The 18,394-nt window shown below is 39.9% G+C and overlaps 2 protein-coding genes across 10 annotated transcripts in view; one reads left to right on the forward strand and one right to left on the reverse strand.

The window, feature by feature from the left end:
* Positions 1–1,453: 1,453 nt before the first annotated feature.
* LOC136699343 (GTPase IMAP family member 8) lies at positions 1,454–12,830 on the forward strand. 4 transcript variants are annotated; one of them, XM_066673991.1, is made up of 5 exons: positions 1,454–1,569; positions 3,322–3,435; positions 4,743–4,795; positions 8,213–8,830; positions 10,676–12,830. In XM_066673991.1, the coding sequence occupies exons 2-5, from the start codon at positions 3,344–3,346 to the stop codon at positions 11,611–11,613; spliced, it is 1,701 nt and encodes a 566-aa protein (XP_066530088.1). In that variant the 5' UTR covers positions 1,454–1,569; positions 3,322–3,343; the 3' UTR covers positions 11,614–12,830. The 4 variants fall into 4 exon arrangements, with proteins under 4 accessions (XP_066530088.1, XP_066530091.1, XP_066530089.1 ...); XM_066673992.1 differs by lacking the exon at positions 1,454–1,569 and adding an exon at positions 1,739–1,843 and having other exon boundaries at positions 10,676–12,138; XM_066673993.1 differs by lacking the exon at positions 1,454–1,569 and adding an exon at positions 1,879–2,012 and having other exon boundaries at positions 10,676–12,138.
* A 681-nt stretch (positions 12,831–13,511) lies between these two features.
* LOC136699351 (coiled-coil domain-containing protein 134-like) overlaps positions 13,512–18,394 on the reverse strand; it is a 28,920-nt gene continuing 24,037 nt past the window's right edge. For all 6 annotated transcript variants that reach the window (XM_066674012.1, XM_066674015.1, XM_066674011.1 and 3 more), the window contains exons 3-7: positions 18,129–18,250; positions 17,641–17,725; positions 16,825–17,006; positions 15,664–15,735; positions 13,512–14,547 (exon numbers count right to left, since the gene is read on the reverse strand). In XM_066674012.1, coding sequence (XP_066530109.1) covers positions 14,422–14,547; positions 15,664–15,735; positions 16,825–17,006; positions 17,641–17,725; positions 18,129–18,250 — 587 coding nt within the window. In that variant the 3' untranslated portion in view covers positions 13,512–14,421. The remainder of the gene's footprint in view (positions 14,548–15,663; positions 15,736–16,824; positions 17,007–17,640; positions 17,726–18,128; positions 18,251–18,394) is intronic.

Consider the following 18,394-nt stretch of genomic DNA (forward strand, 5'->3'; position numbering starts at 1 on the left):
AATTCTTCAGGTAACAGTCAACAGAAAATGACGAAAGGGCAGGAGAATGTTTGAGTTTTGATTTACAGTGATACACTACACAATAAACCTTTAAAACACATGTACATCTAATAAATACATTGTGATGTAGCATGCAGACTGTCAGTCGAACCTGTAAGTTATTAAATAAATTAACAAATATTATAATTGTCTCAATACATTAAAATTAAACTTTCCAGAGTCACTGAGATCTAAGAAATCTACAGAACTTTTATAAATATAATGTTATTTATAGAATTCAAAACTTCTTATGCATGAAATTTATGTTAACATTTTATTTGATAATTTTATAATTTATCGTAATGATTTAACATCTTCAAGAAATTTTATATGCAACTGGAAGGAGGCCCCGGGGTAGACCCAGGACACGCAGGAGGGATTATATCCTGACTGGCCTGGGAACACCTTGGGATCCCCCAGGAGGAATTGGTGGATGTTGCGAGGGACAGAGACGTCTGGGCTTCGTTGCTCGCCCTGAACTAAATATTATTGAGCCACTTTGGGGTGTTTTGGAGGAGCGAGTCAGGAAACGTTTTCCTCCACCAGCATCACGTAGAGACCTGGCCACTATCCTGCAAGAAGAATGGCTTCAAATCCCTCTGACCACTGTGCAGGACTTGTGTATGTCATTCCCAAGACCAACTGACGCTGTATCGGCCGCAAAAGGAGGCCCTACACCACACTAATATATTATTGTGGTCTAAAACCAGGTTTCACTTTCATTGTCCAACCCCTGTATATGCACTTCTGTGTATCGTTTTGTACTTGCTCTTCTACTTGTCCAGCATGAATCATGAAAACTGCCACCTTCTACGCGTTATGCCAAAATAGTAGACTTGTGATTGGTCGTCTTGCATGTCAGTCAGTTTCCTATTCCTGTAGTAGCAGTTGTTTTCCCTGTGTCTGCGTGGGTTTCCTCTGGGTGACTGTCTGTGAGGAGTGTGGTGTGTTCTCCCTGTGTCTGTGTGGGTTTCCTCCGGATGCTCCAGTTTCCTCCCACAGTCCAAAAAACACACATTGGTAGGTGGATTGGCGACTCAAAAGTGTCCGTAGGTGTGAGTGTGTGTGTGTGTGTGTGTTGCCCTGTGTAGGACTGGCGCCCCCTCCAGGGTGTATTCCCGCCTTGCGCCCAATGATTCCAGGTAGGCTCTTGACCCACCGCGACCCTGAACTGGATAAGGGTTACAGATAATGAATGAATGGATGATGTAATGTAATAAATTGTTTATTTAAATCAACTTTAAGGCAAACATTTCTGGCATAAACTTGAGTTGTATTTGCTTTTCTTGGATCCCAAAAACAACACTATGCAAGTATTAACTTATTTGCTTGCACCGTTTGAGAGTATTGAAGAAGTAAATCTGAATATCGAATATGAGAGTAACTTTCCCGGAGTCCCTTCCTCGAGATGCGCGTCACGCTGGCGCCTGCGTATCTCCTTTCACACCAATGAGGAAATAACAGGAGTGAATTCGCCTGTTCCCTTTGGAAACAGAGAGATGACTTGGTCCTGACAATGATCTACATTTGGTAAATGATATTTGTGCATCGTTCTGTTTACAACAAACATTAGATATTAGATTAAATAATAACATTTGTACGCAGGGTGCGAGTTATACAATGACAGTTGGGGGGGGATCAAGCTTTTCTCCAGGATATAGTTGGAAACCAGTACAGCGCATGCGTACTTCAGCTAAACTGAAGTTGTAAAATCCTTACCATTTTCAGCAGCTTTTAGCAACAGGCCTTTAAATAAAGTTGTAAGTCCAGAATGTTCCATGCACTGTTTAACATATACGGTCACGTGAGTAATTCATTTCCATCTTAACCCTCCACATAGGTGCATTCGCAAATTAATACGTTGTTTTACAATTTCAGTTTTTACAAGTTCAAATGTTTTTGTTTTTACCACCTGCTGAAAATGTTTCTGCTTTTGGAAAAAGCTCCTTCTAGCGTTTGCCTTCAACGGTGATGTACTTGTCCGTTTTCTTGCTTATTATACATAAAGCAGGCAGCACGGGACCGGTGTTACACCAAATTGTGTGACCGTCGAATTCTGTGACCCTAGAGGGCGCTACTTCATAGCTTTGGCATGGGGTGGGTTCACAATTTCTGACAGCTGCCGTCAGACTTTGTGACCCCTACTGAATTTCAATATAAACCTTATAAACATTCAGGTTTAAGTACATTTATGTAACTAAAATTCAGTGGGGTCACTAATTCTGACGGAAGTTCTCAGAAATTGTGAACCCACCCCATGCCAAAGCTATGAAGTAGCGCCCTCTAGGGTCACAGAATTCGACGGTCACAGAATTCGGTGTAACACCGGTACTAGCTATTAGCATTCCCGCCCTGGACCCAAGTCTTGTTTTTTGTTGGGCATATCTTCGTGAATATCAAAATCCACTTTTACCACTTCAAAATCAACTTTTGAAGCTTGTCTGCCCGTAAAATCCTCCTCTTCACTACTCGTTGTTGACAAAAATTCGGATTTTCGTTTCCACTTTAAATTGTGCAGTAATTACATTCTATCGCCACTAGATGGCAACGTGAAAATGACTTCCATGCCGTGGAAAATTGCAAGGTTTTGGCTGAATTCATTGGATATTATCTGTTTATTTACAAAGTGAAATGACCTTGTGAATATAGCTTTTGACATAATATAATGTGTGGGGAAATCGCGTTTTTGACTTAATTAATTGGTCATTATGTATTTATTTTCAAAGTGTCTCAAAAATCTGAAAGGCTCATTGAAGATTTCAGCTTTCAGATTTTTAAATAGTGAAGTAATGTGTTAAATTAAAAATAAATCTATCAAAGTCTCTCATTAATGCATTTAATGATGTAAAGCCAACTTAGAAAATACAGATACTTATTCCTTACATACTACAAGGCGTATTATGGTAAATAAAATGGTGGAATATTGAACAAAATTCTGGTGGATAACACAACTGGGTGAAAATGATGCATGGAAACTACACATCACACTCAATCTGCTGTAACCCACAGCTTACCTTTTTCTCCCTAAAACACATGGCTCAGTGTGTGCTGCTCAACATCTGTGGCTCTAGATGGGACTGATGCCACCATCAGATCAAGATTGTGGGTTTTAATCCTAATATCTGTTTTGTAGGAATTTTACAGGAAGCCAATATATAAGGTTATGTTTAGGAACAGTTTAATATCTTTGACTACATGCAACTTGTAAGATATCATAGTGTGTTGATTGATGTTAATGTCAATGTTATTGTCTTGATTTTATGAATAATGCTCCCTTCTCAGCATCTTTCATTCAAACTAAATCATGGCAACAAAAGAAGCTCAGGCAGCACAGGACGACACTGACAGTGATGACAGCAATCAAGGAAAACGTCCAGGGTTCTCTGCTAAGGAGAGGTTTGCCAGACTTGATTTTAAATGTTTAATGATTTGTGTAATTTATTTTAAAATAAAAAAAAAAATGTTTAAACTACGTGGAACAGTGTGACATACTTCATCAAATATTCTGTGCCAAATTTGAGACATTAATCTCCAGTGTAAATCAAGTCAATTTAAAAAAAAATAATAATAATAATTATGCAATAATTAGCAAGGGCGGCACGGTGGCACCTGCTGTAGGTGACGCAGTCACACAGCTCCAGGGTCCTGGAGGTTGTGGGTTCGATTCCCGCTCCGGGTGACTGTCTGTGAGGAGTGTGGTGTGTTCTCCCTGTGTCTGCGTGGGTTTCCTCCGGGTGACTGTCTGTGAGGAGTGTGGTGTGTTCTCTCTGTGTCTGCGTGGGTTTCCTCCGGGTGACTGTCTGTGAGGGGTGTGGTATGTTCTCCATGTGTCTGCATGGGTTTCCTCCGGGTGACTGTCTGTGAGGAGTGTGGTGTGTTCTCTCTGTGTCTGCCTGGGTTTCCTCTAGGTGCTCCGGTTTCCTCCCACAGTCCAAAAACACACGTTGGTAGGTGGATTGGTGACTCAAACGTGTCCGTGTGTGTGAGTGAATGTGTGTGTTGCCCTGTGAAGGTCTGGCGCCCCCTCCAGGGTGTGTTCCCGCCTTGCGCCCAATGATTCCAGGTAGGCTCTGGACCCACCGCGACCCTGAATTGGATAAGGGGTACAGATAATGAATGAATGAATAATTAGCAAATGAATCTGTGAAGACGGCATGTTAATGGAATTTTAGTGAGCATGCACCAGTCAGTCATAACATTATGATCACCACTTCTTTCTGTACTCATTGTTCATTCTCTCAACTCTAATAACCATACAGGAGCATTTTTATACTTTCGGGGGCAAACAAACCATGTCGATAGAGTCAGGGTGAGGCAAAGTCACAGGACACCCTTTTATTTCATAAACGAATTGGAAAATGACATATCTGAATACCTCAGCAAGTAATATACTATGTCCGGAACATCCTGAAAGCTGCCATATTGGATCAAGAGAAAGCATGTGCATTCTGAACAAGGTTTCCTCATTTTAAATGACCTCAAGCCATTTTTGTGACTTCTGGCTGCTGTGATTAAGACCCTTCACCAAGTTCAGCCAGTTTCCCCATTGTGAATCGCTTTAAACATGTTTGCTGTTAGCACATGTGGTGAAATATGGCTTTCCATTTTAGTGGGTGATTTGGTGGTGGCCGTGTGTACGTCTGAAAGTTGAAATTCTGTTTGAGGAATGAGACATATTCTGACAAAGCTGTTTTTTTCCCCAGAATATCTGAGATCGAAAAAGATCAGGACATTTCAGTGGGATTGTGTGCTCATGGCGAGTCTCAAACATTTTACTCTTCGAGAGTTTTATTATTCTGAAAAATCAAACACAACTGTAGCTTTTTTTGTCTTAACTGTAACTTGAGTATCTTTCTGTGGTCTGTTCGACACTGTGGCACCTCTGTTAATGCATCTGTTTTTGCCATCGTCTAGCCCTGTTACTCTTCACCACCTAAATAAAATGTCAATAGTGATTCTTTGGTCAAAACCGTTGTTTGGACAAACAAATTGTGAATAAAAACTGAATGCAATGATGTGGAGATTGTAAATGTCAATATTTTATTCTTAATAGAACATAGATGACAAATCAAAAGTTTAATCTGAGTAAATGTAACATTTTAAAGGAAAAATATGTTGATTCAAAATTTCACAGTGTCAACAAATCCCAAAAAAGTTGGGACAAGTAGCAATAAGTGGCTGGAAAAAGGAAATTGAGCATATAACGAACAGCTGGAAGATCAATTAACACTAATTAGGTCAATTGACAACATGATTGGGTATAAAAAGAGCTTCTCAGAGTGTCAGTGTCTCTCTGAAGCCAGGATGGTAAGAGGATCACCAATTCCACCATTGTTGGGCAGAAAGATAGTGCAGCAATACCAGAATGGTGTTACCCAGCCTAAAATAGCAAAGACTTTTAGGTTATCATCATCAACCGTGCATAACATCATCAAAAGATTCAGAGAATCTGGAACAATTGCTGTGCGTTAAGGGTCAAGGTCGTAAAACTCTACTGGATGCTCGTGATCTCCGGGCCCTTAAACGTCACTGCAACTCAAACAGGAATGCCTCTGTCAAGGAAATAACAGAATGGGCTCAGGAGTACTTCCAGAAAGCATTGTCAGTGAACACAATCCACCGTGCCGTCCGCCGTTACCAGCTGAAACTCTACAGTGCAAAGAGGAAGCCATTTCTAAGCAAGCTCCACAAGCTCAGACGATTGCACTGGGCCAGGGGTCTTTTAAAATGGAGTGTGGCAAAATGGAAGACTGTTCTGTGGTCAGATGAGTCACGATTTGAAGTTCTTTATGGAACAATGGGACGCCATGTCATCCGGACCAGAGAGGACAAGGACAACCCAAGTTGTTATCAACGCTCCTTTCAGAAGCCTGCATCACTGATGGTATGGGGTTGCATGAGTGCTTGTGGCATGGGCAGCTTGCATGTCTGGAAAGGCACCATTATTGCAGAGAACTATGTTCAGGTTCTAGAACAACATATGCTCCCATCTAGACGTCATCTCTTTCAGGGAAGACCCTGCATTTTTTAACAAGATAATGCCAGACCACATTCTGCAGCAATCACAACATCATGGCTACGTAGGAGAAGGATCCGGGTACTGAAATGGCCAGCCTGCAGTCCAGATCTTTCACCTATAGAGAACATTTGGCACATCATAAAGAGGAATGTGTGACAAAGGAGGCTCAAGACGATTGAACAGCTAGAGGCCTGTATTAGACATGAATGGGAGAGCATTCCTGTTTCTAAACTTGAGAAACTGGTCTACTCTGTCCCCAGATGTCTGTTCAGTGTTGTAAGAAGAAGGGGGGGATGCCACACAGTGGTAAAAAAATGGCCTTGTCCCAACTTTTTTGGGATTTGTTGACACCATGAAATTTTGAATCAACATATTTTTCCCTTATATCATTTATCCCTTCATAACTGTGGCTCTGTTTATCTGAAAACTGTTGTAGAGCTCCTACTCTTTACATACCTCTATTTGTAATTAATAGAACCACAGTGCTTTAGATTTCTTCTTATTTGTACGTGAAAACAATACCCAGGAACGAGTCCACAATCGTATTTTCATTTTTATTTTAATTGTTTTTTTTTTAAACAAAACCGGCAGCATCACACAGCGTTTCTGTAGCCATGATTAATACTTAGTTGGTCCGTGTCAAATGTGTAGTGTTGCCAGTTTCCTGACCAAGACACTGCATGAATTTATAGCACTAATCTGACATGGTGAAGGCAGTGAAAGACACAAATATGATGCAGTCTGATTCTGGCACTAAGGAGCTGTGTACAAGTCATTACGTGTAACCCATATCCCAAGGTGCTTACATTTGTTAGGGCTGATTCTGAAAGGGAGAGAAGATAGAGACGTCAAGTCCCTCCCCAGTATAAATACGCATCAAATGACTTTTCTGAAAATTTACTTTGTAACCAGGCTTTTCCCCCCAAATTAAGTAAGTAAAACCATTAGCTAGCAGATGCTTAAAAAGATTCAATATATAAAAGCATATCTCCTGCATAAAGTGAGATTTGTTTCCAGCCCCATGTGCACAATTACACTGACATCTGTGTTTTGCCTCAGGGCGAGAGCAAATGGCTCTGTTGCAAAAGCAAATATAAGTGGTGATACGAAGCATCTCTGTCTTGTACTGTGGTGAATCGCAAAATAACTGGACAGATTACTGTTAGTACTCGCAGCAGGGGATACATGATATGAATTTAGGAATCTCTACTAGTCAAACTTGAACCTGGAATAATGATTAAGCATAGTAATCCAAGAAAGATTATTATTTACATAAATGTTGAAGAAATTCAGTTAATTCCACAGCAGTTGCCACTGGAAATTTGTGTCAAAATGCACTAAATTTCACATTTAAATCACAATATTTCCCCTAGGATTGATACTGACACAGAGATACAGACTTGCCAAATATTTCTCTGCTTATGAATTTTGCTGTCTGAATGTTAAATGGGGTAGAACAGTGGTTCTCAAAATTCTACACCATGTACCACCCATTATCAAACCAAAAGCTCCAAGTACCACATATGGTTCTTCTTTTGTTTCCCTCTTTTTGCCTCTGGATTTTGTCTTTCTGGGCTCCAGAGTATTTCTCAGGCTTGCTCTCAACTTGTTTTTCTTGTTTCTGCTTTGCCCATTTTGTAAGTCCTAAGGGCTCATGTTTGTCTCTAGCCTTTGCTTACATCCAGTAACATGGATTTCTTACAAAAAAAAAAAAATCTGGGGGTCCCTCCCATTCCCTTATTGACGTAAGTCAACTACAGTGTATGCATAGCACATAGTATTATTTATTTATTTATTTATTTTTAATTCAAATGAATTTCATTGGGGCATACATTTGAAAACTGTAAAACATTATGTAATTCACACATGAATACTTTAGATTTTCAGCTGTGAGTAAATTCCTTAATTAAGTAGAAATTCTTTAGTAGTAAATAGTTTTTTGAGGTAATTAAGCATACAACCTCTTGCTGCTTACCACAGTTTAAGAACCACTGGGATAGAAAGACAATGCAGCTTAATGGTCGAGGTAGAACTCAAAGTGGCCAGTGAATCTGTACAAGGAACGGGGAAAATACAGTTCATGTCTTATATGCACAAAAGAATATAATTAACTTAACGTTTTCTTTACTTACCATGTCATGTCTGTCTCCCCAGAAACGCTTCCTCTCAGAATTCTACTGCTGGGACGAACGGGATCTGGAAAAAGTGCCACAGGAAATACAATCCTGGGACGAAAGCTGTTCAGCAGTCCAAAAAAACGGCCCAAATTTACAAAAGTTACTGAAACATGTGAAGAACAAACCTCACGGGTCGCTGGAAGGGAAGTGTGTGTGATTGATACTTCAGACATGCTGGATCCACATATCACTGAAGATCAGCTCAAGCAAGAAAAAGAAAAACTAGTCTCTCTCTGTCAGGCTGGTCTACATGCTGTGCTACTTGTGGTTGCTATTGATGAAGAACTGAAGAATGAAGAGGAGATACTGGAGTTAACTAAAGTATTACTGGGCCACGAGATGCTTAACTATGTGTTAGTACTGTTCTCCATGGGAGACAAACTGGAGGATGATGAGACTCTGGAGGATTATGTTAAAAACAAAGAAAAGGAGCTACAGTTGCTCGTGAGAAAGTGTGGCGACCGAATCCACGTTTTCAACAATATGGATAAAAACCAAAATCAAGTCACAGAGCTACTTAATAAAATAAATGACATGGTCACCAGTAATAGAGGAATATTCAAGAGTAAGAAAAGCCTTGACATTGGCATACACTGTGAGTTGTTTTTTTGTTTGTTTGTTTGCAGATAAATTCCAGTGAGCTTGTATGTACTTAATATTGTGTAGTGAATTCACCAGTATATCGAGTAGTAGAATACACATTTTAAATCAAAGTACTGCTAATGATCATTAGGTTGCAATTAACCAATTATAACATTTTTTAAAAACAAAAAAAAACACTGTTTTAACACCTTTCAATCATGTCCACATTCCTCTTTATTAACAAAACACACAAACCACAATGTTTACTGCTTTAATTCATACATAGGTGTCTGTACTTTAAGCCTAGACTGTGGTAACTTTACTGTGATTGGACAGTGAGCGGGAACAAAGGCTGAAACACAGATAGAGTTCTGTTCCCGAATGGACCACCTCAAAGAGAATATACTGCTGCAGAACTGCTGTCAGAGACAAGGCTGTTTTTGCAGTCTCTGATGACACTCTAGAGCTCTTTTGGAGTTTCAGCCTGAGCTCCCACCTTCTGTCAAACCACATTACAGTCCAACTCTATAGTAAACTGTGTGCTGTTTGATAAAACTGCACGTTTTAGAGTGGCCTTTTATTGTGGCATCTAATCAGCATCATGATGTGCCACACCTGTGAGGTGGATGGATTATCTCGGCGTGTGTATATATTGTTTGTGAAATATAGCGTATTTTGGTAGATCACACATACTCCACCTCAGGGTTCTCAAGCTTTCAAGTGTGGGCGTGCTGAATATAAAAGCATTACAAAATATTTAAAAAAGATCTTAAGTATAGATAATATACACACACATTTATTTTCTGAACGGCCGATAGGTTGCTAATTCAAGACAGCTGTAGGGACGCGGAGTAATCTGCCTTTGACTCATTTGAAGGATTAATTTCTGTGCAGCAAAATTAATAATTTCTCAGCATGAGAAATGCTGTTTGTGACATGTGAGTGTGTGAACTTGTAAAATGCGTGTCTCTCATGCTCAATGCTCCACCTCATTTGCCTGATAACCTTGGGCTGTGCCTACAGGTGTGGTTTTATTTAGTGCTGAATATTCATCCGGTCTAATCCAAGTTTCTGTGAGACAGAAAACTTCGAATTTATGATCACTTATGATTTCATTTGTGCTGATTGCTTTTAAGTTTAGTGGTCTTATATTGAGTAACTAAAGCTTTAGATCTGAGGTGTTGCTGTTATCATCTGAGGCTGATTAAATATTGATTATGTTGTTGAAAGGAACTGATTGAGTTTTCTACGTTTCACGGCCTGAAAGATTTCAGCTGGTGTCATGACTTTCCATGGTTTTTTGCACCGCTTTCGTGTGTTCAATACTTTTTCCCAGTTTAATTTCTCATTACGGGTGGCACGGTGGTGCAGCAGGTAGTGTCGCAATCACACAGGTCCAGGGACCTGGAGATTGTGGGTTCAAGTCCTGCTCTGAGCGATTGTCTGTGAGAAGTTTGGTGTGTTCACAAGGAGAACCCTTGTGTCCTTGTAGGTTTCCTCTGTGTGCTCTAGTTTCCACACCCTCAGTCCAAAAACACATGTGTGTGTGTGTATAGATAGATAATACTTTATTGTCAGATCCAAGATTTGATGATGTCTTGCATAGAAAAGGTAACTCTTTCTGAGATACTGAATGTGGGGTTTTCATTAGTTTTCAGTTATTATCTTCAAATTAAAAGAAATAAACACTTGAAATATATCAGTCTGTGTGTAATGAATGAGTATAATATACAAGTTTCAATTTTTGAATGGAATTACTGAAAAAAATCTACGTTTTCTTGACATTTTAATTTTATGACCTGCACCTGTATATACGTTCTGATTTATAAACCTTCATAAACCCTTTGCACTTTCTCAGTTTCAGAAAAGTCTCAGCTAAGGATGGTGCTGCTCGGAAAGACTGGAGTGGGGAAGAGTGCTTCTGGAAACACCATTCTGGGAAGATGTGTATTTAAGTCTGAAATCAGCTCAGCCTCACAGACAAAACAATGCTCCATACAGAAAATTGAAAGAGAAGGGAAAGTAATATCTGTAATTGATACTCCTGGACTTTTTGATAATTCCCTCAGCAATGACGAGATTATTCAAGAAATTATGAAATGTTTGACTTTAGCGTCTCCAGGACCACATGCATTCCTCATTGTGGTAAGTTTGGGGCGATTCACTCCAGAGGAAAAGAGCATAGTGAAGGCAATTCAGGACATATTTGGTGAAAGTGCAGGAAAATATACAATGGTTCTCTTTACACATAAAGACTCTTTACATGAGAAAACCATTGAGGAGTTCTTGAACAGTGGCGATGCAGACCTGAAACAGCTGATAAAAGATTGTGATGACAGGTACCATGGATTTGACAACAACTCTCAGAACTATAGTGAATTCACAGAGTTTTTGGCCAAAATAGACACCATGGTGTCTACAAACGGTAACATGTTCTTCCAAAATGAGCTGTTGCAAGAGGTTGAAAATGAAATTCAAAAAGTACAAAAAGAAAAGCTAAGCAGAAAGGTTATGCAAAGCAAAGAAGACAACCCTAAAATTTCCCCGACTGAGTGGCAGAAAATCTACTTTAAATTAGTGGAAGAATCAAGAAATGAAGCACAGGAAAATATTTTTACTGAGTTCTGTGCTTTAGCTCTTGCAAAAATATCAGGAAAGTTAAAAGTAACTGAGGAGGAGAAAGAAAAAGCTATTAAAGCCACTGAGGGCAAAGGAATCAGCAGAAGTGAAGCTTTGCGCTTAGCAGTGAAAGCCACTCGCAAATTGGCTGTTCAGAAAGTATGTAAAGTTCAGTGAAATCTGTATTAGTATCAGTAGTTACTCTCGAATAAACTGAAGAGAGTTTATTGGTGTGAAACAAGCTTTACAGGTGAAAAGTATGATAAGGATAGCTGCAGCATAAAGAGTTCTTCGCAGAGGCTCAGCGGTGTGATACAGTGGTTATGAACAAACTGTGCTGTTATCGCAAAATAAACACCCTCAGCAAAGAGTGCATATTGTAACAATAACGAACTATTACTAGAGTGTAAGACAAATACAAAAGTCCTAATAAAGCAATTAAGTCTATGACATTTTGACTGGACATACGATAACGTAATGAGGACAAGACTGTCTTTTAGACTCTTAGACAATTAATATTCTTTCACTTCAGATCTTATTGTAATTGATGAGCAATTTAAAATAATACATTACAGTAATCCCTCGCTACTTCGCGGTTCATTTTTCGCAGATTCGCTACTTCACAGGTTTTTTCAAGGGGGCTTTTTTATTATTTACATGTATTAGACTAGTCCTGTAGGTGACAAAATATATCATTTACAAGTGTTTCTTACGTACAGTACATGTATTGTTCATGTCCACATCCGAGTGAAATTTACTGACGCTAAATCACAGCTTAGGAATGACTCTATTAAAGAAACTGGTAGGATATCACATGTAGTTCCAGCTGAAAAACATTAGAGAATGACTGTTTAATGCAAAGGGTGGGTTGTTAACAGCACAGGGAGGGTCTTAAAAGTTTTTTTTTTTTTTTTTACTTCGTCAATTGGGTGTTGCAGGACATATAACACAGTTTAACTATAAAAATGTTAGAGATGCATCCAAAAATCACAGCTCAGAACAGGCAATGCTGGATTTATTTTGCAAAAAGTTGTATAATTATTGTGTTTAATGTAATGTAATGCATTTATGTATTTAATAAACATTATGAAAACAAGTTTTGACCTGAAACCTTGAGACTGCCAGTCTAGTTCCTGGTTATGCCAACAGACATTGATATTCTGCAAAATGTTAACAAATGTGGGTGTTTTTGAACTGAAGACCAGTGAAGGACTTTACTAAAAATGCAATTTACACTCTAAAATTCATTAAAGCATTTGTCCAAAGCTACATTTTAAAGAGTGGATATGACTGCATTCAAATCTTTCAGTCCTTCAGTTTCACTTTCCTTCAACACTGTGTCATATTTCTAAGAAAAATGGTGATCAAGCACATTAATGCTTAAAGGCACAGGCGTCTTGTCTGTGACGTAGATGGTGGACAACAACTCTAGAAGTTGCACTTAATTTAATGAGAAATGACGAAAAGGTGTGTTGTTTTTGGCTGCAATCATTCAATGTACAGTGGGACATCTGTGCACAAATGGCCCAAAGATCCCAAAATATCCAGAAAATGGACTAAATTTGTCAACTTTAAACGGGCACTTTGGAAAGGACCATCCGCTCACTCCGTTATCTGTAGCTCATTTCACTGGCGCTTTTTAAAGCAAATTAAGCTGCTATTTTCATTTTAATTCATACTTATATATGTCAGTAACTACAATAATGTGAAATATTCATGGAGGTCCATGAGGTGGTGCTTAGCCTTTAATATTTTTATCCCACCAAGGGCATTATAACAAATATCAGAATGTGTTTTTAAAAAGGCAAAATATTTGGAAAACCATTGTTTGTTTGTTAAAAGCAAAATCATGGTTCATTTGAGGACGTAAATAACTATTACTTTTATTTCAGTCTGTTTCTTGACGCTTGTCTGAAAACTATAAACTCTATAGATAATGACGTCTTTAAAGCACACAGGCTGTTTCTTTCTTAGAGGTTTTTAAACTCCATATGACCCAACTACTAAATAGAGGGAAACCATAACTGATACCACACACTAATAAAATCAATTTCCTGCCCATTTTCACTGTACTGCAGTAAAATAACTCGACCATAAATACAGTTCCTATCCAATGAAAAGTGAAAAATGGTGCCACCTGTGGACATTAAAAGAAATTCAACAAAAAAAAGTCTTTATTCCGATTAATTTTCCCAGTTTATCCATCACTGATACTGTATCGATTATACAATGAAATGCCTTCAAACGTTGCCAGGAATCAACAATCCTGCCTTCAGAAACACACCCACACAAACACACACCCTGCCTGAACAGCAGCAATGCACCACAGTGCAAAAGCAGTTTATGGAAGAGGCACGCGCGCGCACACACACACACACACAATTTGCTTGTTCACAATACACATGAGCCCATTTACAAATGTTAAAGATTTACTTAAAGTCGCTTTTAAACACACTAACCCCTTTTCAAACAATGTAAATTTTACATCCTATCGAACAACAAAGACACTAATCAAGTCATAACCATCAAAATGAACAGGACCCGCTGTAAAAAAACAGCGATCAACATTAAATCATTAAATTCTATTATTATTTCTGTGATTTAGTAAAGTCTGAGTGTTTGTTTTACAGTTATTATATTCTTCCAATATTAATATTAATGAGAATTCGTATAAAAAATGCGAGGAGTCGTCACCGTAGCTAAACGAGTGTTGGAATGGCACCCTGCAGAAGCAGAAGTCCGTTTTTTGGAATGCTCCTGGAGCAGCAGACGTGTGTGTTTGTCTTTAAGATGGAAGTCCATCATTACCCATTTTACCTTTTTTTATTTTTTATTATTTACTGTCACCTGCTGAGCCTTAGCTGACCTCTTGCTCATGACTTTTGAACCCTGTAGTTCAATCTGAGAGACCTCTTGTGTGATCTCCCGGTATCTTTCTTTCTTTCTTTCTCTGTCTGAATCTCAGGAACTGAACAGATGGTGGTGCTATAGTTCTGTGCGAGAGCGGGAAATGCGTGGCCCTTTCCTCATCTCTTTCCTCTTGTCCTCTTTCCGCCTTCTCTTCTGCTCCTCTCGTAGAAGCTTCTGGAAGGCCTCTGCAGTGTGAAGCATCTGAGTGAGAGAGGGGTAGAGACAAAAAATAAACATGTTTAAAATGTATGAACGTATTCTGTATGGACGATGAATTATTGAGGAGTGTCAATAAATTAAAAAACAGCTATAGATTACTCAAAAACATGCAAATGAACTGTAATTGGTGTATGCTGAAGCCAAATGCGATACTGAATGAGTGTAATGGTGTGTGTCGAGTAGAGCCTGGACAGCACAGTGTTCAGTATCGTGATATTTGAGATTATTTTACTTTGTTTTTATTTGCACTTGCACCAGCTGAAATGTCTTGGTGCATTTAACCCTGCAGCAGTAACTCAATTTGAACTAAACTCTCGAGGCAAGAACAGAGCTGATGAAACTGAGCCCCACTGCAGAAAACTCTTGATAGCTCTGGGTCAAGGGGAAAGCACAGAGCTATGGAGCACGGAGTTGGCTAACTGTCTAACTGTGACATGGATTATACTAAATGCTGCAGGGGCAAACCGATTCATTTATTAACCAATTAATTGTTAATATTCTTTGGCAAACATCAAAACGTCTTGCAATTTTCTGGAACACACTATGTACACAAGTTCACTGGACATGTTTAAGGTGGTAATAAATTCAGGTTCCTGCAGATGGTGTTGCATAAGGATGATCTGGCTATAAATTCCCACAGGGATTCATCGATTGAGAAGAGGTGGTACAGTGCAGTGAATGAGTGATATGTGGAAAATGGGTCACAAAGCAGGTGTTAATGATTGGTGCCCGAATGCAATCACTCCTTTTTGCCAAAGCCCAGTGTGAAGGAAGTAGCTGAATTGTCAGGTCATGTGGGTCGACCAGCAGTGGCAAAAACAATCCCAGTTTACAGGAAATTCTTTAATAAAACAGGGACTGCCGGTGTGTTTCAGAGGCAAGAGCTGCTTCTAGAAGAAAAAGCAGGTTCTGAATAAACACTCGGCAGGGAAGTGCACACTATGAACATATGGAGCAGAGCGCCTGCCACGCAAGAGGCCCTCAGAGGTCCCCGTTATTCGGCCACGGCTTTTATATTTAAAATGTCAGATAGCCTTAATGTTCATACCCTGTGTATTTGTGTGTGTGGGTGTTTGGGTGTGTGTGTGTAGGACTCACATCATCTCTCTCTGTGCGGTAGGGGTTGGTGAAATCTGCAGATTTTTCTATTATGCCTAGCTCTTGAGACATCTGAAAAAAAAAAAAACAGATTTTCTATGGTTTTCTTGTCATGTAAAAAATAAAGCACTTATTACACAGAAAAAACTGAGTGAGAGCAAAGAGAGAAAACAATCTGAGCTGCTACCAGCTGAAACATGGTTTGTATTAATGTAGACCCTAGCCATGTTACTGTTTTAATTTGCATCCAGTTTGTTGCACTTTTACTATTAAATTCATTATTATACAATGGTCACTGGATTAAGAACAAACACATTGTATCTACAAACACTGTCCATTTCTTTATCTCGACTGACCACATAGGAGCACTCTGTAGATTCTGCAATTACAGACTATAGTCCATCTATTTCTCTTTGTTGGCCCCACTGTTTTTAAATGTTCAAGACTCTTACAGGACACCCACTGGTGGGTGGGTCATTCTCAGTGTTGCAGTGACACTGACATCGTGGTGGTGTGTCGTGTTGGTGCGAGTGGATCAAACACAGCAATGCTGCTTCCCCTCAGTGTCACTGCTGGACCGACAGTGGACAGCGAGTGGACACAATGGTTAAAACTCTAGGAGCACTGCTGTGTCTGATCCTCTCATACCAGTGCACACCACCGCCATGTCAGTGTCACTACAGTGAAGAGAATGATTCATTCATTCATTGTCTGCAACTGCTCATCCATTTCAGAGTCATGGTGGGTCTGGAGCCTATCCGGAATCAACGGCACAAGGCAGGAAATCACCCTGGAGGGGGCGCCAGTCTTTCGCAGTGTGACACACACTCACTCCCACAGATGGACAATTTTAAGTCGCCAATCCACCTACTGACGTGTGTTCTTTGGACTGTGTGAGGAAACCCACATGGACAGTCACCCAGAGCAGGGCTCGAACCCACAACCCCAGGAAACTGGAGCTGTGTGACAGCGACACTACTGGCTGAGCCACCATGCCGCCCTGCTGAGAATGATCCACCGCCCAAATCAAACCTGCTCCTCTAATCGTTGAACTACAAAGTGCTTTCATAGAGTCAATGGATCTGATAAAATGGACAATGAGGGTAGATACATGGTAGGTGTATCTCACACTCACACATATACACACAAATACACACCCACCAGAGTGAGGACATGTTGGTGAGGTCCCTCTGTGAACACTCCAGTTAAGTTACAGAACCTCAGCCCCCAGCGCAGAAGGCCACCCCACTCTGGGTTGCGGTCATAATAATGATGGACAATCCGTGGAAACCGTAATGCAACATCTCCAAAAAATGCTGTGTTCTCCACAACATGGGAATAAGCTAGAGAGAGAGAGAGAGAGAGAGAAGAGACAGGGAGGGAGAAGAGAGAGAGAGAGAGAGAAAAGAGAGAGAGAGGGAGACGAGAGAAGAGAGAGAGGGAGGGAAAAGAGAGAGAGAAGAGAGAGAGAGAGAGAGAAGAGAGGGAGGGAGAGAGAAGAGGGAGGGAGAAGAGAGAAAAAGAGAGAGAGAGAGAGAGAAGAGAGGGAGAAGAGAGAGGGAAGGAGAAGAGAGAGAGAGAGGGAGGGAGGGAGGAAGAGAGAGAGAGAGGGAGAGAAAAGAGAGGAGAGAGAGAGGGAGGGAGGGGGAGAAGAGAGAGAGGGAGAAAGGAGAGAGAGAGAGAGAGGGAGAAGAGAGGAGAGAGAGAGGGAGGGAGGGGGAGAAGAGAGAGAGGGAGAAAGGAGAGAGAGAGAGAGAGGGAGAAGAGAGGAAGAGAGAGAGGGAGGGAGAAGAGAGAGTGAGAAGAGAAAGAGAAAGAGAGACAAATAAAGAAAGAGAGAGAGGAGTGGGGGGTTATATTAACTGAAAAAGAGTTTTACTTATAAACTAGCTGGACACAAATCTACATCTCACCTACTTCTCAACCCTTAAAATAAACTTCGGCTTATACAACATCAAAGATCTGATGGAGACTCACCCTCCTTAATTTTGTCGTCCAAAGGGAAAGGATCATCTGGCTGCAAGTTAGCAGCTACCAGAACAGCTCTGGAATCCTCTAATACCTGATTACACACACACACACACACAGATGATTTTTTTTTTTACTGTCCTTGAGAGGACTAAGACAGTGAGTTCTTGTTTAACCCCCTCATTGCTGGTCTGTCTAAAGCATGTACATTTTCAGACCGATATAGTGATTATATATTAATCTGAAATTAATTATTTAACTAAATATTTAAACCTGATTAATTAGGATTTAGCCCTGTATTTTTGTAAAGAAACAAAACCATTTCTCCAGCCTCATGCACGTAGTGTCAGTTAATGTTTATAATCGCAGCTCCTGTGTTCTTTTTTAAATCTGTGATTGTGATATAACCACTATTCATCTTTTGTCCTACTTTATTGCTCTGTTCATAAAAGAGAGCCACAATAAGGCGACGAGTGAAGGAGGACAGTGAATTTTACTTTGAAAAGTCCTTTCAGCATGATGTCTATGATCTTGTACTGCTGGTTGATATCACTGAGTTCCACCAGGTTCTTCAGAGCGTTCAGCTGATCCTTCCTCTTCGTCTCAAACAGACGCTTGTCTGATGTGCACACGCTCAGGAAAAATAACACACACCTCTACTTATTACACACATTTACTCAACACTAGGGCTGTGCCGTATCCCAGCATTCACAATAACTTCATCACAATTCTAAAACGATAAAATCAATAGTGACATTACTGT

The sequence above is a fragment of the Hoplias malabaricus genome, chromosome 6 (genome assembly GCF_029633855.1).
Source record: "Hoplias malabaricus isolate fHopMal1 chromosome 6, fHopMal1.hap1, whole genome shotgun sequence".
Classification (NCBI taxonomy): Eukaryota; Metazoa; Chordata; class Actinopteri; order Characiformes; family Erythrinidae; genus Hoplias; species Hoplias malabaricus.